The following is a 27,988-nucleotide window of genomic DNA, read 5'->3' on the forward strand; positions in this document are numbered from 1 at the left end:
TGGTAATTTGTAGGTGGTAGAGGAGATAATTCCGGTGAAACAGCCCTTGGTGAGAACTACGGAATGATCCGTGTACTTGGGTCTTTAGCCTTTGCGGGGGCGGGGGGCGGGGCATCTGAAATAATGTTTTGCTCCTGGGAATCAGCTGAACGACACAGGGCTTGAGTTAATGTCTCCAAACACGGGTGAACTGGGGCAGGCAATGCGCAACTCTCCCCAGAAACCTGATTTCTGCTGCTTCACGAACCAACCGAGACTGTTCTAAGACCTCGGACCCGTAACGCGGTTTCCCAGTGCCTCTCGGGTGTAAAATTTTTTGCCGGAGGGCAGGGTACGAGCGACAGCTTCAGTCCCTCGGAACTACATTACCCGGTATGCTCTGCGTCGAGTGGCAGCCCTTCTGGACCAATGAGGGCTCAGGACGCAGTTGTTTCCGTGTGTGGCGCCGCGCGCGGGGTGGGACTTCCGGCGTCCTCCTCCCGGCGGTCATTTTGGCTGCTTGGGTGTGTTCAACCTGGTGGTGGTTCCAGAGCGCGGTGTCTTGGGCAGGGGAACGAGACCGAGAAGAAGTCAGAGGGGTCGTCCCCACATCAACAAGGCGAATCTGGGGCTCGGCCGCGGCGCCGCCCAAGATGGTCTGCACCGGGACCGGGATACGAACTCCCGTCCCGCTCCGCCCAGAGGCCCGGATGGCGGCGGCCGAGCTGAGGTGAGAGCGCGTCCCCCGGACCCTCCTCGCCTCCCCGCCCCGAGCCCTGCAGCCCGGGTGCGGGCGTCCGTCACGTCCTGCAGCCCAGGCCCGGCGTGCGGACCGTGAGCGCTCGTAGATGTGATCCTCTTTCTGACCGTGCCTGTGAATGTCTACTATTCCGTCGGGGGTGTAATTAGGTGGGGGAGAGGGTCACCGGCTGAGAAACCGGTATGTGAGAAGCCCAGACGTTCGACTGAGCCGGGAGGCTCCGGGAAAGTAGGATTTGCCGTGCCTGCGAGGAACAGTGCTTGAGGCTGAGTCACTCCTGGAAGAGCAGGCTGTGTGTTCTACCTACATCCTCTTGAAGCCAGGAAGGGTTTATTTTATTTACTTCATTGAGGCAGTGATTGAGTTTTAGAGAGGGAGGGAGAGAAACATGGATTTGTTGTTCCACTTATTTATGCCCTTACTGGTTGATTCCTGTATGTGCCCTGACCAGGACCGAATCCGCAACGTCGGTGTGTTGGGACGTCACTCTAATCCACTGAGCTGTTCACCGGGACTCCGTGGAGGATTTTAAACAGAGGAGGGACATGAAGTACATTAGGGTTTTACAAGTGTCCCAAAGGCTGTTCCACGCAAGAACAGACTGAAAGAGGGTAATGAAGACATCGAGGCACTCACTATGCGGTTAAACTTTTGTTGAAGGGCGCAGAGCTAGTAAGAGGAGGCACAGAGGTTAGACATCCATCCAGCCCTTGTTTACCCGGTTCAAAGGCCAGGTATGAACCCATTGAAATCTGACATGGTTGTATTTTATTTTTCTTTTTGGTACCTAATGTAAAGAGACGTGGAAAGGTTATCCTAGGACCAGAATGTAAATCTTGGAGGTAAAGCTGAGCTGAGAGCATTTAGGAAACCATAGAGCTCCCGCCTTTCAGGTGTGAACTAAGAGCAGGAGGACAGGATTCAGGACTGGACTGACTGTTTGAGAAGTTGGTTATCTATTCTGGTGGTGATGGGATGTTTGGATCAGAAAAGGCAGATGACCTTACCCAAGGCTTAGGTTCCATCACTGCACAGTAAAGAATATATTGTGAGGGTGAGGGAAGAGGAAGGAAAACCAAGGTGGAGACTATTGCAGTAATTTAATTGAGGGTTCATGGAACCAGAATCATGGCTTAGGAAGAGTTGCTAGATTCTGGATGTGTTTTTATTAAGGATCATCTAGATTTCCTAATGTGGAAGTGAAGTGTCTTGGGGTGCTTGTGTTGCTATAACAAAATACCATGAACTAGGTGACTTATAAACAGCAGGAATTTTTCACAGTTCTGGGGGCTAGAAGAAGAGGGTCTTTTGAAATTAAAAACTTTGCTTTTCAAATGATATAAAAATGAAAAGGCAGAGACTAGAAGAACACATTTGCAAAATATATTCAACAAAACATGTATATCAAATATATATAAATATTTACAACTCAAAATGAAAAATTAAACCCATAATGACTTATTTACCATTAATCACTTACTAGAGTCATTAAAATTAAAAACTCTGACCATATCAAGTGTTGTCAAGCATGTAGAATAAGTGGAACTCTCATCCAATGTTGGTAGGAGTGGAAAAAGTTTAACCATTTTGGAAAGCAGTCTGGCAGCCTTTAAAAGTTAAACGTACAGTTTCACTCTGGCTCGTTTGCTCAGCGGTTAGAGCATCCGCCTGTGGAGGAAAGGATCTCAGGTTCAATTCTGGTCAAGGGCACGTACCTGGTTGCAGGTTCTATACCTGGTCCAGTCGGGGTTGTGTGGGAGACAACCAGTCAAAGTATGCCTTTCTTGTGGATGTTTCTCTCCCTTCCACTTTATTTAAAAATCAATGGGAAAATATCCTCGGGTGAGGATTCAAAAACAAAAACAAAAAATCATACAGCGTACATACAACCCAGCCATCCCATTTTTAGATATTTATCCAAAGGAAATAAGTGTTTGTACAAAGACCTGTATACAGTGTTCATAGCAGCTTTATTTTTATTTTTTTAAATCCTCACCAGAGGATATTTTTTTGTTGATTTTCAGATAGAGTGAGAGGGAGGGAGTGTGGGAGAGAGAAAGATAAACATTGATGTGAGAGACACATTGTTTGGTTGCCTCCCGCACAACCCAAACCAGGGATGGGGATCGAATTGCAACCAGGATAAGTGCCCTTGATCAGAATAAAAAATGTGGCTCTTTGGTCCACTGGCTGTTGCTCTAACCAGTGAGCAAAACCAGCCAGGGCCATAGCAGCTTAATTTTTTAATTGTTTTTTCCTTTATTGATTTTTAGAGAGAGAGGAAGTGAGAGGGAGAGAGAGATAGAAACGTCGATGAGAAAGAACAACGATTGGCCGCCTCCTGCATGCTCCCCACTGGGGATCGGGCCCATAACCTGGGCATGTGTCCTGACCGGGAATCGAACCAGCGACCTCTTGGTGCATGGGTCAATGCTCAACCACTGATCCACACGGGCTGGACCATAGCAGCTTTATTTTTAATAGCAAAAGAGGGGAAATACCTAAAAGTCACTTGAATGAATAAACAAATTATACTACAACTATTTAATGGACTATTGCTCAGGTATAAAAAGCAATTGTCTTAGTGCTTGTGTCTTCATGTGGTAGAAAGACAGAGGAAGGGCAAGTTCTCTGGTGCATCTTGTAAAGGCACTAATCTTATCTTGAAGGTCCAAGCCTGATGACCTCATCTAATCTAATTACTTTCCTAAACTGCACCTCTTAACACCATTACATTGGGATATAAACAAAAACATGGATGGGTCACTAAATAATTATGCTGAGTGGAAGAATTCAACAAGACTACATCATGATTTTATTTATTTATTTTTTATATATATTTTTTTTATCCTCACCCGAGGACATTTTTCCATTTTTTGTACAGACAGAGTGGGAGGGAGAGAGAGGAAGAGAGAGAGAGGGAAACATCAATGTGAAAGGGACACATCGAGTGGCTGCCACCCGCACGACCAACCAGGGCCGGGGACAAACTGCAACCGAGGTACATGCCCTTAGTGGGAACTGAACCCGGGTCTCTCCAGACCGCAGGCGGACGCTCTAACCGCTGAGCCAAACTGGCCAGGGCATGATTTTATATATGTATATGTATGTATATATATGTGTATATATATATATATATAGATCATATATATGTCATATATATAAATTTGTTTATATAAGATTTTAGAAAATGCAGCTTCGCCTGTCATAACATAAGTAGGTCAATGTTTGCTTGAGAATGGTGGTTTGGATGAGGAAGGATGTATAGGAAAGGGTTATGAAAAAACTTAGGGTGGTAAAGAATATGTTCACTATCTTGACTGAGGTGATGGTTTCAGAGGTATCTGCTAAAAACTCATCACATTATACACTTTAAAATAAATATGTTTAGCCCTGGCCAATTTGGCTCAGCTGTTGAGCATCGGCCTGCAGACCAGAGAGTCCTGGGTTCAGTTCCCACTAGGGGCACATGCCACAAAAAAATTAAAATTAAAATACGTTTATATGCTGGCCAGAGTGGCTCAGTTGGTTGAGCATTGTCCTGTGCACCAAGAGGTTGCCAGTTTAATTCCCAGTCTGGGCGCATACCCATATTGTGGGTTCTATTCCCAGTCATTGTGCATCCAGGAGGCAGCCAATTGATGTTTCTGTCTCATACCGATGTTTCTCTCTGTTTCCCTTCCTCCAAAATAAATAAATAAATAAATAAAGTGTGTGTGTGTGTGTGTGTGTGTGTGTGTATAAAATGGATGTTGGGTTTTGTCAAATGCTTTTTCTGCATCTATTGATATGATCATACAATTTTTATTTATTTTTGTGTATGAGGAATAAATCCCACTTGATTTTGATCTTGGTGTATGATCTTTTTAAAAAAATCCTCATTGAGGATATATTTTTATTGATTTGAGAGAGTGAGAAATATCAGTGTGAGAGAGAAACATCGATTGATTGATTCAAGCATGCTAAGCCTGGGATCGAATGTGAAATCTGGGTATGTGTCCAAACCAGGAACTGAACTTACAACCTTTCAGGATATGGGACAACATTCCAGTTGACTGAGCCACACTGGCCAGGATGTATCTTTTTAATGTGTTGCTGAATTCAGTTTGCTAATACATTTTTTTGAGGATTTTTTAAGGGTTATTGGCCTATAGTATTTTTTTGTGATGTCTTATCCTTGTTTTGGTATCAGGGTAATGCTGGCCTTGTAAAATGAGCCTGGGAGCCTTCTCTCTTGTTGAATTTTTTGGAATTGTTTGGTAAAATTCACCTGTGGAGCCATCTGGTCCAGGGCTTTTGTTTTGGTTTGCTTGTTTTGTGGTTTGTTTGTTTTGTGTGTGTGCGTGCGTGCGTGCATGCTGTTCCACTCGGGTGTTTTCCACTGCCTGCCTTCCAAATCACTCATTCGATTCTCTGCCTCATCTAATCTGCTGCTAAGTTCATCACATGTATTCTTCATTTCAGACTGGTTTTTTTCTGTGGTTTCTTTCTCTTTGTTGATGTTTTCACTGAGTTCATCTACTCCTCCCCTAAGTTAATTGAGCATCCTTGTAGCCAGTGTTTTGAACTCTATCTGATAGATTGTATTTCTCCACTCTGTTTAGTTCTTTTTATTTAGGACATATTTCTTCGTTTGTTTTGGCTGGCTGTTTCTACATATTAGGTAGATCTGCTGTGTCTTGGCAGGGTGGCTTTAGGTAGGTGTTCTGTGGGGCTCAGTGGTGCAGTTTTCCTGATCACTTGAGCCAGGTGCTGTAGGACCATCCATTTTGTGAATTGTGTGTGCCCTTCTGTTGTTGAGCCTTGACTTCTGTTGGCAGGTCAGTGGGTGGAATTGGCCCTAACTACAGTGGATAAGCTGTTCTGTGAGCCCAAGGAGCAGAATTTGCTTTGGTGGAGTTCTGGTACCTGTCAGGTCCACTTAATTGGGTTTGTCACTTGTGCCAATTGGGTGTTACTCAGTTGTGGTTCTGGGGCCTATTGGGAGGGGCTCCAGTCCAGGCCAAGGTCAGCTATGGCCTGGTAGGAGCTACAAAGTGATCTTCACAAAGTGGAGGCTCTTGAGAGGCTATGCTGAGAACTGAGGTTGGCTTGTAGATGCTTAGCAAGAAGTACAGGGCACACTGAGGCTAGCTGCTGCTTGTTTGGGGTTTTGTGTACCTTTGAGAGAATTGAGGTGACTTTTTGAAATGTTTAATTTAACACACATTTACTTTCCCTGTCATTGTGAGGGAAAAATAGCCAACTACCCGTGATATTTGGATACATTTTTTTTGTAAAGGTGACTTTTTAAATTTATTTTTATTTTTTATCCTCACCCAAGGACATTTTTTCCATTTTTGTTCAGATAGAGTGGGAGGGAGAGAGAGGAAGAGGGAGAGGGAGCGAGAAACATCGATGTGAAAGGGACACATCGAGTGGCTGCCACCCACACGACCAACTAGGGCCGGTGACAAACTGCAACCGAGGTACGCGCCCTTAGCGGGAACTGAACACAGGTCTCTCTGGACTGCAGGCCAACGCTCTAACCCCTGAGCCAAACCGGCCAGGGCAAGGTGAAGTTTTTTAAAAAAATACTTTTTTATTGCCCTGGCCGGTTTGGCTCAGCAGTTAGAGCGTTGGCCCACGAACTGGAGAGACCCGGGTTCGGTTCCCGATAAGGGCATGTACCTCAGTTGCAGTTTGTCCCTGGCCCCGGTTGGGGTCGTGAGGGTGGCAACCACTCAATGTGTCTCTCTCATGTCGAAGTTTCTCTCTCTCTCTCCCTCCCTCTCACCCTCCCAGTCTATTTGAGGATAAATGCAAAAATGTCCTCAGGTGAGGATTAAAAAAAAAAACTTTTTTATTGATTTTTTTTTAGAGAGAGAGGAAGGGGGAGAGAGATACATCAATTGACTGCCTTCTGCATATCCCCTATTTGGGATCAAGCCCGCAACCCAGGTATGTGCCCTGACCATGAATCAAATCGGATCTCAGTCCATGGAACGATGCTTAATCCACTGAGCCACACTGGTCGGGCTTGGGTTCTTTTTTTTTTTTTATCCTCACCCAAGGACATTTTTCCATTTTTTTGTTCAGGTGGAGTGGGAGGGAGAGAGAGGAACAGAGAGAGAGAGAGAGAAACATCGATGTGAAAGGAACACATCAAGTGGCTGCCACCCGCACAACCGACCAGGGCCGGGGACAAACTGCAACCGAGGTACGCGGCCTTAGCGGGAACCGAACCCGGGTCTCTCAGGACCGCAGACCGACGCTCCAACTGCTGAACCAAACTGGCCAGGGCTCTTTTTTTTTTTTAATGTAAAATTATGATCTGCAGGTTCAACCATAGGCAAAAAAAATTTTTTTTTTAAATTCTCACCCCAGGATATATTTATGTTGATTCTTTCAAATAGAGTGGGAGGGTTGGGGAGAGAGACACACACTATTTGGTTGTTTCCCCCACAATCCCGACCAGGGCTTGGGATGGAATCTACAACTGACAGTAGTCAAACCTCGGACTCTGGCTCATGGGCCGATGCTCTGTCCACTGAGCCAAACTGGCCAGGGCTTAGGCAAAATTTATTGAGCATGTCCAGATGCTGCAGGATTTATTCTACTCTATAGAAAACAGCTTTGTAATTATGAAAGAATTTGTGATGTGAGTTGAGACCTTTTCTGGTGTGATGACAGTGGACTCACTGTTCTTTCTTTGTCACTACATTGCTCTGATTCAGATACTGTCAGCCTCTAAACATACTTAAATTTGGACATTATCTTTCTCATTCAGACTGAGATTTGGATCCTTAGAAATTCCTCACCTCTTTTTTTATAACTTAATAACAAAAAGAGGCATGTGTGGAAACCAAAACACATGGGGCCCTTGGTAACAACTTGCTGAAAAATCTATTCTTTTTCTGAAGGGATCATGTAGCATTGGCAAGTTTGTTGGATGTTACTCATTTTCTGTTTTACACAGAATGGGCTTGGGCTTTTCCTCAGTAAGACTTGCCTCCTGAGTGGGTTCTAGGTTTTTAGCTTTGTCCCAGTATCTCAGCTTCTGCTCTTTCTTGTACTGGATCCTGAAACTCTTGGTTTATCTACTAACATTTTTATGAAAGTGACATGCACATTTCCCTGGGATATTTTACTTACTTACTTACTTACTTACTTATTTTGGTGCGTGCCCCTAGCTGGAACCGAACCTGAGACTCTCTGGTCCGCAGGCCGATGCTCTAACCGCTGAGCCAAATCAGCCAGGGCTCCCTGGGATATTTTAGACAGAATGGAAAGGTTTAGGAAATATTGTCAAAATCTGTGATTTCCGCCCTGGCCAGTTTGGCTCAGCAGTTGGAGCATTGGCCTGTGGTCCAGAGAGACCCGGGTTCGGTTTCCGCTAGGGGCACGTACCTCGGTTGCAGTTTGTCCCTGGCCCTGGTTGGGTTGTGCAGAGGATGGCCACTCGATGTGTCCCTTTCACATTGATGTTTCTCTCTCTCTATCTCTCTGTTCCTCTCTCTCCCTCCCACTCTATCTGAACAAAAAATGGAAAAATGTCCTCACCTGAGGATTAAAAAAAAAAATCTGAGATTTCCCTGTAATGTGTTTGGCCTCATGGTGTAGTCTAATGGCTCTGTTATTTTTGTGCTTGACAGGTCTAAGTGGTGAGTGCTGCACACTCTCAGCACTAGACTACATTCCGGACCTTCTGAGGAAGCCAGAGCTACCTGATCCTGGTGAGCACATGTGGCTCCTTTACACATTCATTTGTGTTGTTTCCTGTGGGGGAGAAAGAAACTCAAGGTCATTTTGGTGGGTATAATAATCTAATAGAAATAATACACAAAGAGATAAAGGCTTCAGGAGCCATAGAAACTAGTGAACATAGTTGGTGTCAGTGACTGTCTATGTGACTATAAAATTGGTTGATATAAAAGTTGGGGGGTGGTACCTGCAATGATACTGATAACTTCTGGCTATTTCCTGGAGACTGAAATAATGCCTCTAAACACATAAGCGATCAGTTGCTGGCAACTTCCCAGGAATCTGAGCAAGGCCCCTTTAAGAAAGAGCAGTTCTCCTCTGCCCTTGGAGCCAGGACGCCCCTGGCACTGCTGCTTCCTCTCTGTTTCAGGAGGTTCTGCTGTGGGCCTCCCGACTTGGAGGCCTCTGGAGCTGTGAGAACATCATTGCCCAGAGAACCCTGGGTGGAGTGGTGTTCATGTGGAGCCAATGAAGGTCCAGGACTGCCAGCATTCTCCTTGTGGCTGCTCCTTCAGAGACTCTGGATGTCACAACCAGACAGAGAAGGCGGGGCAGGAGCTGTTGTCCTTGTTGCACAGAGTACAATGGCAGTGGCCGCACTGAGGGGCTCAGCTGAGGTGAGTGCATACCCCCCTACCAAACCCTAAAGCCCGGGTGCAGTGCACCTGTCATGTCCTGTAGCCCGAGCCCCATCATCCAGGAGAAGGAGGCTCTCGAGGGTGACCCTCCACAGGGGCCAATGGAGCAAAGATGTGGAGCTGCAACTGAGCCAGGAAGGTTTGGAACCTGAGGTTCGCCTTCTGCCTGCAGAGAGCAGAGAGTGTGAGCTGGAGTGATACTTGGGAATAACAGGCTGAGTGCTCTAGGGGCTGGGGGAGTTTCACCAAAGGAGAAACATGGTCTGATTGAGGATATAATAGCTTGCCAAGAGACTATTTACAGGAAGAGCAGCGTAGAGAGGGTTGAGAACAGTGAGGTGGCATAGGGAGGTTGATTAAGAGTCAGCACTGAAGCCCTGGCTGGTTTGTCTCAGCGGTTAGAGTGTTGGCCTGCAGACCAGAGAGTCCTGGGATCGGTTCCCACTAAGGGCACGTACCTCAGTTGTGGTTTGTCCCTGGCCCTGGTTGGGGTCTTGGGAGTGGCAACCACTCGATGTGTCTCTCTCACGTCGATGTTTCTCTCTCTCTCTCCCTCTCTCCCTCTTCCTCCTTTTCTCCCTCCCGCTTTATCTGAAGATAAATGCAAAAATGTCCTTGGGTCGGGAGAAAAAAACAAAAAAGAGTCAGCATTGAAGATTGAATCTCAGATTGTAGACAAATGGTCTGAGGTCTCCTGACTTCAAGAATGGACAGAAGTGCAATGGGGACCAGAGTCCAGTGAGCTCCACCACACTTGCCTCTGGCTTGCCCACTGATTTTTATAAGTGCTGACAAAAATTAAGGTTGGGGGTGTCCTGGTCCTCTTCATCTTCCATTCTCTGATCCCCTGGAGAAGCATCGAACCCAGGCTGGTTATATGGAGGCATTTCTCAGCACAGGTACCAGTATCAGCAAAACTGGGAACAGAGAGATGGGAGTAAAATGGTGAAAACAAACTCGGATGGTTGGGGAGGAAGCTATTCTACAGCATCCTGGTGAGATGAATGTAAATTGTAACCAGAAGTTTTTGGTGGGTAAGGAACAAAATGGGAGGAATCAGGAATGACCACCCTGCAGTTCTTGTCTTAGCACCTAGGGTTATGGGAGCTCCCTTTAACTAGGCTGGAGCAGTCAGTACTGAGAGTAATTTTGATCAAGAGTCTGACATAGTTCAGATAACAGTGAGTGAAGCCAGTTGGATATAAAGGTCTACAAATTTGAGACGGGGTTCAGCATTAGACACCTAATAGGTGGTGGTTACTGTGTGGACTAGATAGAGAGCTTTGTGTCGCAGTTTGGAAAGGCAATTCAGGTGGTATGTTATTGACAGACTAGGAAGAAGAGGGTTAGTTCTAAGTCTCGGCTTCTTTCTGGGCAACTGCTTGGAGGGAATGGCCTGTCAAACACAGGTGAGGGAGGAGAAGAGGGTAATCTAGCAGGTAGACAAGGCTTCCAAGGGAAGAATAGACAGATTATAGAAGGCTAGGAGTAGGTGAGACAAGGTGACCGATCTAAAGGTCATTTTTGACTCACCAGAATTTTATGGAATTTTTCATGGCGCTAAGGGTGTTTATATGTTAAAGTAATTTACTCCCAGTACCTCAGAATGTGACTATAGTGGGCAATAGGGTCCTTAAGGTGGTAATTATGTTAAAATGAGGTTATAGGTGGATTTAATACAATATGACTGGGATAACCCTTAGCAAAGCAACATAGCTAAGGAGTGAATGAGGGAAGGTGTAAAGGCCTGAGCCCCGCTGGTATGGCTCAGTGGATTGGCGTCGTCCCATGCACCAAGAGGTCACTGGTTTGATTCCTGGTAAGGGCACATCCCGGGATCAATGTTTCTGTACCTCTCTTTCTCTCTCTCTAAGAAATCATTAAAAACATGTCTTTTAAAAACTGAAGAAAGAAAAAGGCAAAGGGCTGAGTGCTTGCTTCGGCAGCACATGCCCTAAAATTGGAACAATGCAGAGTAGACTACTATGGCCCCTAAAAAAGAAAAGAAAGGGGCTGACTGGTGAGGGGTAATCAATACAACACAGGGCAGTAGAGGACCATGAGTATGTGTGAGGTAGCTGAGAATGAAGCAAGGATTCCAAGCAGACGGGACCTTCAGAGTGGACTTGAGGGTCCATCAGATCTATAGTGGCAGTGTGTCTCATTTGTGTCAAATACTCTTGTTGCCATGTGATGGGTAATAGATGCCGGAAAAATGCACATGGCCCTCAGTTCTTGGCATTAGGGACTTAAGTGGAAGTTGAAGGTACATTTGGGTGTACTGTGGAGGATACTTTGGGGAAGTCGCCTGGCTGGGGGAGGTGGCTGGTATGTGTGTTTAGGCCTCCTCCTGGCAAAGAGGGCCTGGTATCTCCTTTGAATTGGGATGCTTGGGGCAGGTGTGTGGGTAGATGGATTGTAGGGCCTTGGCAGAGGGTTTGTTTGTAGTTTCATCTCTCCACCTCATGGCAGGGCCGTGTGACCTTTGAGGATGTGGTTGTGTACTTCTCCTGGGAGGAGTGGGGGCTCCTGGATGAGACTCAGCGATGCCTGTACCACGATGTGATGCTGGAGAACTTTGCCCTTGTGACTTCACTGGGTAAGACTCTCATACGTGCCCCCAGTTTCCTTGGCCTGGACATAAATGGCCACACAGCCGAGACCCTACTGAAGGCCATGGGAAGAGGAGACCATTGAGGACCTCCCCAAATTCGAGTCCCAGTACTTAGTATAAAGCAGCCCCTTTCACCAACCTAAAAACAGTCCACTGAATTCATTTCTTTAGTGTCCCTCACACACATCTGTGATGGGGCTGCTCCTGCCCCCCATGTCAGCACACACTTACCAGCCTTTCTGTGCTTTCAGGTTGCTGGTACGGAATGGAGGAGGAGGCGGCGGCGCTGTCTGTGCCAAGTGTTTCTGTAGCACGAACGTCCCTAGGCCAGACTCCAGTTCCAGATCCAGCCATTCAGGAGACTCACCCCTGTGAGAAGTGTGTCCTGGTCAGGGGAGACATTTTGTACCTGACAGAGTACCCCAGATCACATCCTGGCCAGACATCACACAATTATGAGGCCTGTGGAAAACAACCCTGGTTCAGTCCAGACCTGCACGAGAAGCACAATGAAGAAAAGCCACTCTGGAGGGACATGGACACAGCCTCATTTGTGACAAGCTGCAAATTCCACATGTCAGGGAAGCCTTTCACGTTCACTTGTGGGGCAGTCAGGAAGGACTTCTTGGCCATGTTGAGTCTTCTCCAGCATCAGGCCACTCTCAAAGGGGCAAAGTCACCCAGCAATTTTCAGTGTGGGGATGAGGAGGCCTTTCATAGCGGGAGGAATCATACGGGCAGTGACTATGAGAAACCACTCAGCTACGAATACAAACTGCTTCAGCATCAGCAGCTTCACCCTCAAAGTCATGACTGTGATGATTGTAAGAAACCCTTTAACCAAAGCTCCCCTGTTAGTGATTGCCAGAGACCTGACACGGGAGCAAGGTCTTATGAGTGCAATGAATGTGGGAGATCCTTCAGCCAAAGCTACCACCTCATTCAGCACCACAGAATTCACACTGGAGCCAGGCCTTACAAATGCAACGAGTGTGGAAAAGCCTTCACATACAAACTCAGGCTTGTTCAGCACCTGCAAATTCACAATAGAGTTAAGCCTTATGAGTGTGGGGAGTGTAGAAAATCCTTCAGCTACAGCTCCACTCTCATTAAACACCAGAGAGTGCACACAGGAGCCAGGCCTTATAAGTGTGGTGAGTGTGGGAACTCTTTCAGTCAGAGCTCCAATCTTGTCCAGCACCAGAAAATTCACAATGGGGCAAGGCCTTATAAATGCAGTGAATGTGGAAAATCTTTTAGCTACAAGTGCAAACTCGTTCAGCACCTGCGGATTCACACTGGCGAAAGACCTTACGAGTGTGGGGATTGTGGGAGATCTTTCAGTCACAGCTCCACTCTCAATCAGCACCGGAGAATTCACACTGGAGCCAGGCCTTATAAGTGTGGTGAGTGTGAGAAATCTTTCAGCCAAAAGTCTAACCTCATTCAGCATCAGAGAGTTCACACAGGAGAAAGGCCTTACGAGTGTGGGGAATGTGGGAAATCCTTTAGCCAGAGCTCCCACATCATTCAACACAGAAAACTTCACACCAGATAACCTCATGAATGTGCAATGTCTCTGGGCAAATTTGTTAGCCACTGCTCTGCTCTCAATTCAATGAAACAGTTTAAACCCAGAGATACTTTTTCTAAAGATATTAACATTGTTTGGTCCCAGAAAGTCCACACAGGAGAAAAGCCTGAGACCTGCCTCAGGGAACTCGCTACTTTTTTATTAGGAAGTCCTCTGAAGTTGAACTTTATGCTTCACCGTCTACAGTAGGGAGAATCTCACCCATGAATTATTCTGGGTATGTGGGAAGCTTTTATTTCTACCCTGTCGTTTCCCTTGCCTGAATTCATGCCCCTGCCACAGGCAATCTCTCACTTCTGCCAGCCACCTCGAGGTTCCCCAGATGTGTCTGAGTAGGGGAAAGGAGACTCTTCCTCCTTCCTAACCAGTTAGGGCATAATCTGCACTCAGTTTTGTTGGCCAGTATTGGGCTGGGTAAATGGTAGCTTGAAAAGAAGGGTTTGCTTCTCCAGTTGTGGTCTGTCACATTGCTGCCAAAGGCTTCTTAAGAGAAACTTAACAATTTGTGGTCCTCATTTATACCCTGGATGTCAGCCCAGAAGAGTAAGGTAAGACTTGTGACAACCTCCAGTGCTTCTGCAAATATAAGTTGATTCTCTTTTCCCATGGATGTCATCATATGCTGAGCACGATTGAAAGGAAGCTGTTTCCCAGGTACTAAGAAGAAACGTGCTTTTCATGTCTTGAGTGGGTTGTCTGTCTTGAGTTGGGTTGTCTGGTGTTAGTAGTTGTAAGACTGTTGGGCTGGGATGAAATCATAATTTATATCAAAGCACTGGGTGAGACTGGAGCAACTAGAGGTGTACCCTCTATACATGTTCCAGTGACGAAAGGCTGTGTGGGGATGAATGTCCTGTAGTTGAGGTCATTGTGAGCAAATACAGCTTTGATAATTTGGTTATTATAGTAGTGTTTGAACATATTGCTGTTCCATCTGAACATATTGCTACACAGGCAAGGAAATGAAAATAGGAGTGAGAGACCAGGGATGTAGCAGCTTTTGTGACCCAGCCAAGTAACTATCAGGAAACAAGATCATTTCTGAGTATTTCCTGCTACTGAGGTTGGGCTGTGCTTCCCAAAGCATGCATATGAAAAACAATGTAAGGGGATCCAGACTTATCATTTGGATGATTTTTATACTTCGACATGCTATGGAACTACACTTGTTTTAGTTGTTTAGTTTTGGCATGCATCTATGAAATGTTCAAAATCATGACTTACCTCATTCTCACTTTTTGCCCTTTTTAAATCTTCCTCTACCCTTCAAAGAGGGATCAGTGTTAATTTCTTTCACAGATTTTGTGTTTTATAAAATTTTATATGATTTGAGTCATGAAGTGTTCTCAGAGGTTTTACATTTTGGTTTTCTTTATGCTCATAATATTACTTTTGAGGTTGGTATACATCAATCATACTTATTGGAAATATTTTATTTCTTCTGTTGAATACTATTCTGCTCTATGAATGTTGACATTTAAATCTGTCAATGGAGGATGTTTGACTTCTTTCCACCTTTTTGGCTTTTACTGTTAATGCATCTCCTCCAAGAAATCAACTATTCCAGCCACTCACCCTATGAGAAACAGTTATCACCTGAATTTTCACTTTTCTCAAAAACTACCCTTCCCAACTTTCCCTCCCTCATAACATTCCTCTCCTTCTCAAATTACAGCTTTTTGCTGTTCCTGAATAAACACACTTTGCTGATAAAAGTGACTTTTACTTCTTTTTATTTTTAAGCTTTATTTTTATTAAAATATTTTTTTCTATTAATCCTCACCCGAGGGTATTTTTTCATTGATTTTTTTAAAAAAGAGTGGAAGGGTGCCCTGGCCAGTTTGGCTCAGCGGTTGAGCATCGGCCTGCAGACCAGAGAGTCCCAGGTTTGGTTCCCACTAGGGGCATGTACTACACACAAACACACACAAAAAGAGTGGAAGGGGAGGGGGGAGAAACATCAATGTGCAAGAGACATCAATTGTTTGCTTCTCACTCAGCCCAGCAGGGCTGGAGATCGAACCTGCAACCCAGGTACATGCCCTTGATGGGGAGTTCAACTCACAACCCTTCCACCCATGGGCCAACACTAACCGCTGATCCAGACTGACCAGGGCATGACTTTTAGTTTTAATGTCAGCATTATATACATATTAAGACAACAGAAGCCCATTAGAGCAAAGGGATTGTTGGAATTGTAAAGCGGCCCAGTTAATATTTTCTGATAGTTAACTATGATTTTGTAGATGACAAACATGGCAATTACGAAGAGTATAGAAATAACACTGTCCCATAGATCGTGCACTGTTCACTAAAATTTAAAATTCACATCCTCAGTAAATGACATTGAACTGGAGTTTCTGCATTTGGTGACAACCAGACTTGCTGTCTTGGTTCTTAAGGGACCTTTTAAATTGGGCTCATTCCAATGACAGGGTCACAAAAGTTCTGTATTATTTTCATCACCACTTCCTCTCTGATACAGAGTAGGTAAGTTGCATTCCCTATCAACCTGTGGTCACTATGATGGAGCAGATTTCCAGGTGGGTTTCTGCCAGGAGGGGCTGAAATCAGGCTCTGGAATAGTTTCCAAAGCCCCCAGAGTAGAGGAAGGCTGACATGGTTGGGTTTTATTTCTTTTTAAAATAATTTTCTTTATTGATTTTAAAGAGAGGGAGAGAGGAACATCGATGAGAGAGAACATCGATTGGCCGCCTTCTGCATGCCCTCCACCAGGGATTGGGCCCACAACCTGGGGACGTGCCCTGACCGGGAATCAAACTTGCAGCCTCTTAGTGCATGTGTTGATGTTCAACCACTGAGCCACACTGGCTGGGCCATGGTTGGGTTTTTTTTTTTTTGGTATGTGCCCCTAGCGGGAACCAAACCTGAGACTCTGTGGTCCGCAGGCGGATGCTCCAACCACTGAGCCAAACTGGCCAGGGCCATGGTTGGGTTTTTATCTGAGAAGTGCAAGCATTTCTTCCCTCACTGGTGGTGAGATGGGTTCAGCATCCATTGTCATTAGCACTAGAATTATGGCCCCACCACCACACTTTATCTGGCATACAGGCACAATGGACACTCAAAGCATGAACCATTGGTCTCTGCTGCAGTAGTAGATCATGGGGATGGGGGTCATTGGCATGGGAGCAACACTCCTGTCCGTCCTCACTTGAGGAGTTACTTGGAGCCTCCATGGGCAACACAGAGGACCTGGTGAGATGGCCTCCCCACCCTGGGGAGACATAGCTAAGGATGAGTACCTGGCCACCCGCACCATGAGGCCAAGCACGGGAGAGCAAGATTATCCAAATCCAAACCCCTGCCATCTAAACAGCATCCCTGGGCAGGGAGGCACAGCGATGTGGTTCAGGAAAAGTGAAAAGAGCTCCCATGCTCACCAGAAATTTAGGAACGTCCACAGACTTTGGCCTGGCAGAGCACAAGCACCATGTGGATCAGTATTACAAAGCCCCAAGGAGGAGCCCAGGGGACAGCAACCAGAAAGGCTGTGTCTGGCAAGGGCAGCCAACAACCCAGGAAAAGGATGCATCACTGACATGCCTGAGTCTGCAGGATGGGGTCACCATGACCCCACTACATGTCTGAAGCATGAACCGATTAGGTGAGGACCTAGCCACTCAGGTGTTTGAGCTCTGTAGTGGCACCAGGTCTCGAGATTCACACACAGACGCAGTAAAGAAAGAGCCAGGTGTTGTGTTCAAGCCTGGAGACACATGCACCCAAACAACCAACCTCTTTGACCACAATTGCTGGAGTTATCACTTGTCTGGTGACAGGAAAATCCCAATTTGGGGTGGAAAAATTTACTTTGTTAACTGGGTCACTTCACAGGTCATGGAGACCTCCTGGAGCTGCAGCCGATCCAAATCCACCAGTTTCAAACACTACCCAATCACTGCTCAGAGCTCTGTTGACCGCCATGCAGGAGCTAGGCAGGACAAGTGCTCCCTTCCACTTTTGCTTGAATGGGCTGGATCCAGGTCTGTCTGCTGATGTGGATGTGTTTAAAAATTCTGCTGAGACAACTCTGGTATCTCACAAGGGACCACCCGACCCAGGCTGGTTCCCACACACTCTCACATTTCCCGCTGAGCCCCTGTCAGCTCCCACAGGCTGAGGTGCATAGGTGTGCTATGTAAACCTGTCCCGATGGTCCCATGCCCAGGCCAGGAAAGATGGTGATGGTCAGTCCCCACATCTGCCTGTAGGTACTATATATCCTGCAAATGGATGCAGCACCGACACCCAGGCATGACCAGGCTGATTCTGATAGTGTCAGGCAGCCTTCTGGAATTCTGCCTCAGTCACTGCAGCTAAATCCCATTTCCCAGAGCTCAGGGAAACGATATAAAAGTGGCCACCGGCTGACGCCTGACAACTTGGTGTAAACATGAACAGGACTGAATAGGATCATGGGCGTGGAAAGCAAAACCCTGGCCACCCAAACTTGTCTTGGTCAACCTCACAACTCCTTTCTTGCCTTTTGTGTAGAGGCACCTGGCCACAGGTACAGCGAGCAGAGAGCATCCTGTTCACAATGAACATGCACAGATTAGGCCCAACCTAAGACAGTATGAGAGTTCCTTGGATCATTATGGGAAGCAAGTCCTGAGAGCACAGCAACTGGAAGGGCTTTCTCAGGCAAGTGTGGCCCAACACACAAAACAACCTGGAAGTTGGGGCCCTGTGGCAGTGAGTATAAGGTTGAGAACCCTGCCACCCGTAAGTCTGGAGACACTAGCAAGATCATAGGAGTTGGTGTGCAGGCCTAAGTGGGCAACCCCAGCAGAGGTGGGTGGTGGGTTATGGTTAAACCTGGAATTCTACTCATAAAGCAAGCCAACTTCAATCAGAGAGCATGTCTTTGCCTACCCCGCAGTAGAAAACACCTATTTCAGGGGGAACAATTTGCTGCACCTGCATACAGGGCAGTTCATAGGACAAGAGGGTCTCTTGGGACAGTGGTCCATCCAGCCATTCCCCCCAAGATTTCATCAAATATCCTGGAGCTCTTGGGGCCATCTGGTCATCCTGAGGATGTGGTGCCAGAGGGACTTGGAAGGCCAGCTGGGTCCTCCACATTTTTCCTGCTTTGGCAGGGCCTGTGCCCTTCACATCTCCAGAATGGAACTCAAATACTGGTGAGAAAGATGTGTCCAATGACCGGTACCACATGGGCACCTTCGTGGGCAGGGGCCGGTCCTCCGTGTCTCTGGATGCAGACTTTAAAAAAAATTCCATGGTGTTGTACAATTGAGAATATATATTTTTGTATTTGAAATAAATATTCTGCAGTGATTTACTAAGTGAAGAGTGTTGGAAAGCATATGCCGAAAAGAGAAAAGTTCCTTTGAAGGGCTGGAACGGGGCAGCTGTGTCAAGAGGAAAGAGAAAGGGCAGAGGTGATGGAATGAAAAGATGCTTTGTGTCCAGACACTTAGCAGCTACAATAATTCATGGAAATAATAACTTAGCTGAGCCATAAATTTAAATGTATGCAATTATAAAATTTATGTCATTACAAATGAAATCTAGTCTTACATAAACAATAAGTGTGTTAATATTTTTTTTACAGGGATGGGGGCAGAAGGAGGCCCTCTTCAGGGGCACAGATTCCTTCTTGTGTCCTCACATGGTGGAGAGGTTAGGGATCTCTCTGGAGCCTCTTTTGTAGGGCACTCACCCCATTCATGAGGGCTCAACTCATGACTTAAGCTCCTTCCAAAGGCCCCACCTCCTAATACCACCATCTTTATGGGTAGGATTTCACTTTTCAGTCATTCAAATCTCTCACACAGTGAGGCATATGTCACTGAACTTGCAGCAAGGGCTGAATCGGTTCTGTGAGGAATCTGGCTTTTGTGCAACAGGAATTTTTCCTCCCAGATTCCTCTGGAGCTATCCTTAGGATCCAGAAAATGTGTGGCTGTAGATAAGCTTTTACTTAAGGGTATAAAACAGTGACTCTGAGTCAAAACATGCAAGATGTGGGGTTGCAAATGCATAGAACCTAGAGTCATGGAGCCAGGGGCAGTTTGGCTTGATGTGGCCATGTTAGGTGGTGGATTCTGACACCAAAGCATAACGAGCAAGAGATGTGACAACCTTGAAAAAAATCTAGCCCAATGCCCATGGTAGGGTCTGTAAGAATTCTGACTGACACATCCAGAGTTCAGCCTGAGGAACCATGGGTGCATACTGTGGCTATAGCAGAAAGTGGGATGGTGGATAGAGAACAGGATACGCCACCAAATGCTAGTGAAGATTTGACACACCAGGAACATTCACTCATTGCTGGTGGGAATGTAAAATGGAAGAGTTAGGTAGTTTCTTAAAAAACTAAACATTCTTGCCATATGGTTCACCTGAATGTGGCACTCACAGAGAACAGCCTCACAATAGCCCCTCACACACATAAGAGGTTCAATCTCTGTCTCATGGCTCTGATGCAAAGGCTACCCTCAGATGTCTCATTATGTTGAAATAATAGATATTGCCTTTCCCTGCACTCCTAATGGCAGGTCCTCAGGGTGAATTTACTTGCTGCGTTCATAACACCCATTTGGGTTGTGAAATTTCTTATGCTGTAACAGAGCAGACCATTCACTGACAGTATTCTCACCTTATGTACTGCACTCATGAGGCCTTTCTTTGGTGTGATGTTTTTGGTACTGAATAAGGTGGCTACATTGACCAAAGAATTTCCCACATTCATAAGGCCTTCATCCAATGTGAACTCTCTGGTGCTGATTCAAGGAGGACATTTGACTAAAGAATTTCCCACATTTGCTGCACTCATACGGTTTTTCTCCAGTGTGAACTCTCTGGTGTTGATTCAAGGTAGACATTTGACTAAAGAATTTCCCACATTCATTGCACTCATATGGTTTTTCTCCAGTGTGAATTCTCGTGTTGATTCAAGGTAGACATTTGACTAAAGAATCTCCCACATTCATTGCACCCATATGGCTTTTCTCCAGTGTGAACTCTCTGGTGTTGGATGAGTACAGAGTTTTGGCTAAAAGATTTCCCACATTCACTACACTCATAAGGCCTTTCACCAATGTGAACTCTCTTATGTCTAAAGAATCCAGAGCGTTGAACAAAGGACTTCCCACAATCACCACATTCATATGGCTTTTCTCCAGTGTGGACTCACTGGTGTTGACTTAAATTAAACATCTGACTAAAGAACTTCCCACATTCGCTGCACTCATGTGGTTTTTCTCCAGTGTGAACTCTCTGGTGTTTACTGAGGTGAGCCCTTTGGCTGAAGGCTTTCCCACACTCAATGCACTCGTAAGGCCTTTCTCCAGTGTGAAGTCTCTGGTTAGTGCTTGCTGGTGTGATTGCTGAAGGCTTTCCCACAATGATGGCACTCATAATGCTTTTCTCCCGTGTGAATTCTCTGGTGTTGGATAAGGATAAAATTTTGGCTAAAATATTTCCCACATTGCCCTGGCCGGTTTTGCTCAGTGGTTAGAGCGTCAGCCTGAGGTCCAGAGAGACCTGGGTTCAGTTCCCACTAAGGGCGCATACCTCGGTTTGCAGTTTGTCCCCAGCCCTGGTTGGTTATGCGGGTGGCAGTCACTCAATGTGTCCATTTCACGTCAATGTTTCTCTCTCTCTCTCTCTCTCTCTCTCTCTCTCTCTCTCTCTCTCTCCCTCTCTCTCCTTCCCACTCCATCTGAACAAAAGATGGGAAAATGTCCTCGGGTGAGGATAAAATAAATAAATAACATAAAATATTTCCCATATTCACTGCACTCATAATGCCTTTTGCCACTGTGACCTCTCTTATGTCTAAGGAACTTAGAATATTGGGCAAAGGACTTCCCACATTCACCACACTCAAAAGGCCTTCCTTCAGTGTGAAGTCTCTGGTGTTGATTTAAATTGGACATTTGGTCAAAGCATTTCCCACATCTACCATTCTCATAGAGCTTTTCTCCAGTGTGAACTCTCTTGTGTTTAATGAGGTGAGCCTTTTGTCTGAAGGTTTTCCTGTGTTCATTGGACTCATAAAGCTGTTTTCCAGTGTGGACCCCTTGGTACTGAACAAATTTGTATTTCAAGCTGAAGGCTTCCCCGTATTTGCTGCGCTTATTCCTTTGCCCATTTTGCAAGTCATCCTTGTACTCAGTTCTCCTGTGTGAATATCCCTCAGCCTGGTGATGGAGACGGTCTGAGCTGGCCAAGACATCACCCTCAATGTCCTGGCATGTGGAAAGCTTCTGAGACACATGGACTGTGCAGCTCTTCACAAACGTGGCCCTGCCTTCATATCTTCTGAAAGACTTTTCTCCACTGTCCATGTTCTGGTGCTGGCTTGTACTGAACCGGAATTGTTTCCCACAAGCTGCACACATGTGCAGTGTCTGCAGAGGATGCATTCCTTGGTTGTCAGTCAGGTACAAAATGTCTTTCAAGACTAGAACACACATCTCAGAGAAACACACACTCTCAGACCTAGCTTTGGAATCCTGACCTGTAATGCTCTTTCCACAGAAACACTCTGCTTAGAAGGTGCCCCACTGGCCTCCACTCCGTGGCAACAACCTATGAGCAGCCAGATACTGGTGAAGTACATGAAGATTTTGGGAGTAGGAGCCAGCATTACTGAAAATCTGTGTCTACCACAGCCCATAATGAGTGTGTGGGATTTGTTCTAGGATGCAGGAGCTAAGATTAGATTGAGAAAGTGGTTGATGTGTAGTGATGATCCTCTAAAGAATGAGGGAGGTCTCACAGGAGACTACAAGGATGGGGTGCCTTGCAAGGACAGGTAGATTCACCAACTCATTCCTTGCACTTCACAGATATTGTGGGGGGGTTTTGTTTTTATCCTCACCCGAGGACATTTTTTTTTTTGCATTCATCTTCAGATAGAATGGGAAGGAGAGAGGGAGGAAGCGCGAGAGAGAAACATCGATGTGAGAGAGACACATTGAGTGGTTGCCATCCACATGACCCCAACCGGGGCCGGGGACAGATTGCAACCGAGGTACGTGCCCTTAGCGGGAACTGAACCTGGGGCTCTCTGGTCTGCAAGCTGACGCTCTAACAGCTGAGCCAAACCGGCCAGGGCGGATATTGTGTTTTTGTTTTTTTTAACAAATTGAAGGTAACACCCTCCACAAACAAAAAGATTATAACTCACTGAAGGCTCAGATGGTGGTTAACATTTTTTAGCAGTAAACTATTTTTCAATTAAAGTAGGTACATTGTTTTTTTGAGGACAGAATGCTGTTGCACTTAATGGACTGTATAAATTATGCAAACATAACTTTTATATGCACTGGGAAACCTGAAAATTCATGACTCACTTGACTGAAATATTTGCTTCATTGTAGTGGTCAAAACCAAAATGCAACATCTCCAAGGTATGCCTGTAACTATGTGAGGCCTGGAAGATCAAGCCCTAAGGAATGGACAGGGCAGATGAATGGGCAGTACTAACCCAGAGTGACGCAATCTATGATAGCACAGGAAGGAAAACTATTACAAAAAGAACCCACAAAGAGGGTCTTGAAAGAATAGTGCAATGATCCAAAAGCAGTGATCAATCAGCAAATGCAACTCCTGAGATAGACAAACCTCAGGATATGTCAGCTATAGGAAGGGGACAGAACCTAGGGCACAGAAATGCCATGGATCTGGATGATCACCCTCACAGAGAGTGGGGAAGCCAAGTGGCACCTGTTGGGTAGGTCACAAGACTACTGAACCACAAACCTTCAGTCAAGATTTCAGGGAAGCAGGTTTGGGGGCTGCATAAAGCCCAGACCTATACCAGCAAACTGGGGAAGGAAGCAGTGCCCATGTTTTGGCTTTGGGAAGAACTGAGGGACCTCTGGGAAATGAAAGGGCAGAGCCCAGCCTAGGTTGCTCTGTGGGAATGAGGAACTTTACCCAGTGAGGCTATAAGTAAAAAGGTCTCCAGCATCACATGCTGTTATAGGCACCTCTGGACATCATCAAGGAGTCCCCACTCTTCCTGGGAGAAGTACACGGTAACATTTTCAAAGGTCACATGGTCCTGTCATGATAGGGACAGGTAAGTTCATGAGCAGTTTCTCTCTCTAGACACAGCATCTTCCTTCTTCCACATCTGCCCACTAGTCCCCAGCCCCCCAATCAGAGGAAATACCAGGCAGGCTCTCATGTCACTGCAACAGCCTCTCATGTGCCTGGATCACTGTGTTTTCAGCCCTCAGCAACAAGCAGAGGGGCATATAGAAAGACAGAAGACACCTAAGTTGTGAGCTTGGCCAACAAGGTCCCATCCCTCTCCTGGCAACCAATTTCCTTAGGGTCCTCCAGATCATCTCTTCCAGGTGCATCCAAATGTGGGCTTTCCTTTCTGCCTTAAACCCTGCCTACAAGGACACTAGACACATTTGTCATTCTCCCTCCCCATTTTCACATCACTCTTGGCCCAACAAGACCTGAAGAGTACTCTTCCGAGATGTGAACTGGTCGACATGTGGCCCACAAGCTTATGGGGGTCTCCAATCTGAACCCTTCCCCTGAACTGCAGATTTGCATTTCTCGCTGCCCATTTGTCCCCTCCTCCAAGGGGATCTGAAACATCCCTGACTCAACATGGCCCAAAACTAACTCCTGATATTACCTCAGAAAATTAATCCTACCACTGCTTTCCATTCTCAGTTGAGAGCATTTTTTCATATGCTCGATGCTAAGACCAAAAGAGATCATTCCTGATTCTTTTCTTCCTCTCACATTCCAAAACAGATAATCTAGTAGACCCTACAAACACCACAGATGGAGGAACTAACCTATTCTACCTTGAATAGGGCTGTGGTCCAGCCATTATAAACAAACACCTGGACAGTTGCAGTTGCCCCTGCCCTCATCCTACCATCTCTTCCCCACTCCCTAGGCAAAGGAAGCCTGTGTAGGCCCGAGTAGGATCACTTCTATCTTCTGCTCCAAATACTTCACAGCTTAAAACAAAACAAAACAGCCCTGGCCAGTTTGGCTTAGTGGTTGAGCGTCGGCCTGCGGACCAGAGAGTCCCAGGTTTGGTTCCCGCTAGGGGCACGTACCACAAAAACAAACAAAAAACAAATATTCCACGGCTTTTATCACCCTCAATACAGGCCCACCCTCTCAAAGAACTATTGGGTTACTCACTCCTGCCCCTATTACCCGTACAGATAAATATAATTGAGACCTGCAGTTTCATTAATACTCCTGACTCATTCTCATCTCCAACCACTTGGATATGACACTCCCTATGCTCAGGACACTTTTAATCATCTCACTGCCTGCAGAAATGAGAACACCCTTTAACTTCTGACTCTGATTCAGGACCCTAGATCTAAGGACAAAGAATTATAGGATACCACTACCTCCTAAGTGCCTATATCTGTGTGCTGAGACTGTGGGGGCAGGAATGAGAGCCAGTGAGGTCCTGGGATACTTTCCACTTTTCTGTGTAGAGCCATAATCTCTTCTGCTACCTTGGGAACCTGTGGGAAGAGGAAAACTGTGAGATACAGGTGATCATGGTGCAGTCATAAGAGCTAAGCTGAGCTCTTCCCTCTTGGCCTTGCCCTGGTGCAGAGTGATCTCAGGATAACACCTAACTCAGATCCCCCAAATTTCTACACGCAGTCCCTCGTTTATCCCAGTTAATCCGTTCCAGACTCTAGCTGTTGCACCTGGTGTTGAAGGATTCCTGGAGTGCTCGAATACATAGGCCTACAGTCCATACGTACAGTAATTGTAATTGTAATACAGGAGTGTGTAATTGACTCAGACAACCGCTGTATCATTTTCACTGTCTCGATCTTTTAAACGAATATATTTGAAAAAACCGCGATAGAGTGAAGCCCCGAAAGTCAAAGCACGAAGTTGCGAGGGACGACTGTACTGCATTCTAATCTGAGAAAGTCAATTCAATTTATTTATGTAATATTTTCTTTATTGATTTGAGAGAGAGAGAGGAAGGGAGTGAAATAGAAACAGCGATGATAGAGAAATGATAGAGAACATCGATTGGCCACCTCCTGCATGTCCCTCACTAGGAATGAGGCCCACAACCTGGGCACGTGTCCTGACCAGGAATGAACCAGCATCCTCTTGGTACATGGGTTGACTGGGTTGATACTCAACCACTGAGCCACACCCTGGGCGAGAAAGTCCATTTTGCAAATAAAAGAGAGGGCACCGCGGTCCCTGTCCCCCGCCTGGCGCGGGCTCCTCGGTCTCGTTCTCCAGTTTCCGACCCAGGGCTCGCTAGGCGACATCAAAACAAAACACCGAGCCCTGGCCGGTTTGGCTCAGCGGTTAGAGCATCGGCCTGCGGTCCAGAGAGACCCGGTTTCGGTTCCCGCTAAGGGCATGTACCTTGGCTGCAGTTTGTCCCCAGCCCTGGTTGGTCGTGCGGGTGGCAGCCACTCGATGTGAAAGGGTTCACATCGATGTTTCTCTCTCTCTCTCTTCCTCTCATTCCCTCCCACTCTACCTGAACAAAAAATGGAAAAATGTCCTCGGGTGAGGATAAAAAACCAACCAACAAACAAAAAAAACACCGAAAAACAAACAAAAGGACCAAAGCAGTTGGACGCCCCAAGTGCCGCCGATGGAGACGCACAGAAGTGCCGCTCTCCTGAGCCCTGAGCCCCGCGCAGCGTCTGATGGGTAACGTGGTCCCGCCGCCCACGTGTCCTGACGGGGGCGAATTACCTACCGATCCTCAGGTCGCACAGCCCTGAGACCCACCCCCCTCGGCCCCGCGTTTCTCTCTTGCGCTGTGAGGCACCTGCTCGTCCTTCCGCGGGTGATTCCGGGTGGAAACAGCAACCGCCAGGGACGCTCAGGTGCCCCCAGAGGCTGAAGATGTCATTGCAGCCGCTCCCAGAGCTTCAGACCCACGTGGGCGACCACTCTAGCCTCATTCAGCCACACCTGCGCCCCTGAACCTGGGCAAAATAAACTAACAAGCCCTGGCCGGTTTGGCTCAGCGGTCCAGACAGATTACTAGAGAGAAAGGGAGTTGAGGGGAAGTAGCAGAGGGGGATAGTAAAGCGGGGATAAATGGTGATGGGAGGAGACTTGACTTGGGGTGGTGAATACATAATGCAATTTACAGATGTATTGTAGAATTGTACACCTGTGACCTATATACTTTTATTAGCCAACGTCACCCCAATAAAATCAATAAAAAAGAAAAATATATAATTTATTCCTTAAGTCAAGTTACCTATTACCTTGAGAAAAATGTGTACCCATCAGGGATACTGGTTAATCTATTATCCGCGATGACGTTAACACGTCACGCGGCACACACAGCTTAAAGAGGAATAAGACAATGTTTATTTGCTTCCAGCTACCAGTGGCTGTCATTGAGTCTGAAATAACGTCTGAACATTTCAGGGGTGGTAGCCAGTCACAGCTCCCCAGAAATCGTCCTGCTGCCCTTTGGAGGAGCGAGGCCGCTCTCGGGTCCTACAACTATGTGAGGTCGTTTCCCAGAGCACTCAACGCGCTCCTGGACCCTTTCGATGGGAGAGTCTGGCGCGGGGCGTCCAGCGCTGAGCAGCTGTGCGAACTACATTTCCCAGAAAGCCTGGCGTTGAGCGGCAGCGGCGTCAATCGAATGAAACACCAGAAAGAGGGAGTTTCCATGCCGGCGAATCGCGTTGGGGCGGGACTTCCGGCCCGTTTGTGGCGGTCATTTTAGCGCCTGTTCTGTTGGTGCCCCAGGCTGAAAGCTCCGGCTTGGGCGCCGACAGGTCCGGGCCGAGGTGACGGAGAGACAAAGCGTTAGACGAGGCTCTGTGCCCGCTGCACAGGGGCTGGTTTAGGGTCGAGGCATCGCTGCCTGCGAGTCCGGCCTTGGGACGTCTGTGCCGGGGTCCCCGCCCGGGTAGCTCGGTGTCACTCCCCTCGGCCCTGAGGCGCCCGGCCGAGGTGAGAGCGCGTCCCCCGGGCCTCCCGCCTCCCCGTCCCCCGCCCCGAGCCCTGCAGCCCGGGTGTGGGCGCCCGTCATGCCCTGCAGCCCGTCGTGCGGACCCTGAGGCGCTCGTGGGTGACACGCAGGGTGATGGGGTTGGGAGAGGGGGACCGGCTGAGGGGCCGCCGCGTCAACACGTGGAAGGGGCAGCTGAGCCGAGATGATCCAGGAACCTGGGGGTCTTCTTCCTTCTGCAGGAAACAAAGTTTGGGTAGAGTCGCACCTGCAACGGCAGCCCGAGGAGTTGTACCTTCCTTCCCAGGGCCCTGGGCGTCGTGGAGAAGGTTGAGGGAAAGAGACACCATCTCAATATAACACAGTTTGGAAAATCCCCCGAAGTCTGCTCAGTACAAGAACAGACTGTAGGGGTGATGAGGACACTGAGGCAGAGGGAGGTTTAGGCTTTTTCCAAGGACACACGACTGGTGAGAGGCAGCGCAGAGGTTTGACATTTGCCCCAGGCCACCTGGTTCCGGTTCCCCCGGAGAGAGGTACATGGAAGGCGTGAGCCTCTGGAACCCTTCCATCCCACTAAGATCTGACTCTTCCCACAGGTTTCCATGGCTGCAGAAGTGCTTTGGGAACCTACACAGGTAAGTGGAGGTGGCCCAGACCCTCATTGGTCCCAATCCACATTTTCTCTGGATTC

General features: G+C 47.0%; 2 protein-coding genes across 5 annotated transcripts; one reads left to right on the forward strand and one right to left on the reverse strand.

The window, feature by feature from the left end:
* Positions 1 to 490: 490 nt before the first annotated feature.
* Positions 491 to 15,023, forward strand: LOC118639176 (zinc finger protein interacting with ribonucleoprotein K-like). Of its 4 annotated transcripts, none has more exons than XM_036275440.1 (5): positions 491 to 709; positions 8,374 to 8,530; positions 8,853 to 9,099; positions 11,593 to 11,719; positions 11,986 to 15,023. In XM_036275440.1, exons 2-5 carry the CDS (start codon positions 8,463 to 8,465, stop codon positions 13,290 to 13,292), a joined length of 1,749 nt encoding a protein of 582 aa, XP_036131333.1. In that variant the 5' UTR covers positions 491 to 709; positions 8,374 to 8,462; the 3' UTR covers positions 13,293 to 15,023. The 4 variants fall into 4 exon arrangements, with proteins under 4 accessions (XP_036131333.1, XP_036131335.1, XP_036131332.1 ...); XM_036275442.1 differs by having other exon boundaries at positions 8,374 to 8,454; XM_036275439.1 differs by lacking the exon at positions 491 to 709 and adding an exon at positions 1,188 to 1,473.
* A 4,980-nt stretch (positions 15,024 to 20,003) lies between these two features.
* LOC118638780 (zinc finger protein 239-like) lies at positions 20,004 to 21,670 on the reverse strand. The gene is given in 4 exon segments (XM_036274905.1): positions 20,004 to 20,264; positions 20,266 to 20,694; positions 20,696 to 20,813; positions 21,286 to 21,670. Coding segments are annotated over 4 exon segments (1,119 nt in total). The 3' UTR covers positions 20,004 to 20,077.
* Positions 21,671 to 27,988: the final 6,318 nt, after the last annotated feature.

Source organism: Molossus molossus, unplaced genomic scaffold, assembly GCF_014108415.1.
Source record: "Molossus molossus isolate mMolMol1 unplaced genomic scaffold, mMolMol1.p scaffold_m16_p_21, whole genome shotgun sequence".
NCBI lineage: Eukaryota > Metazoa > Chordata > Mammalia > Chiroptera > Molossidae > Molossus > Molossus molossus.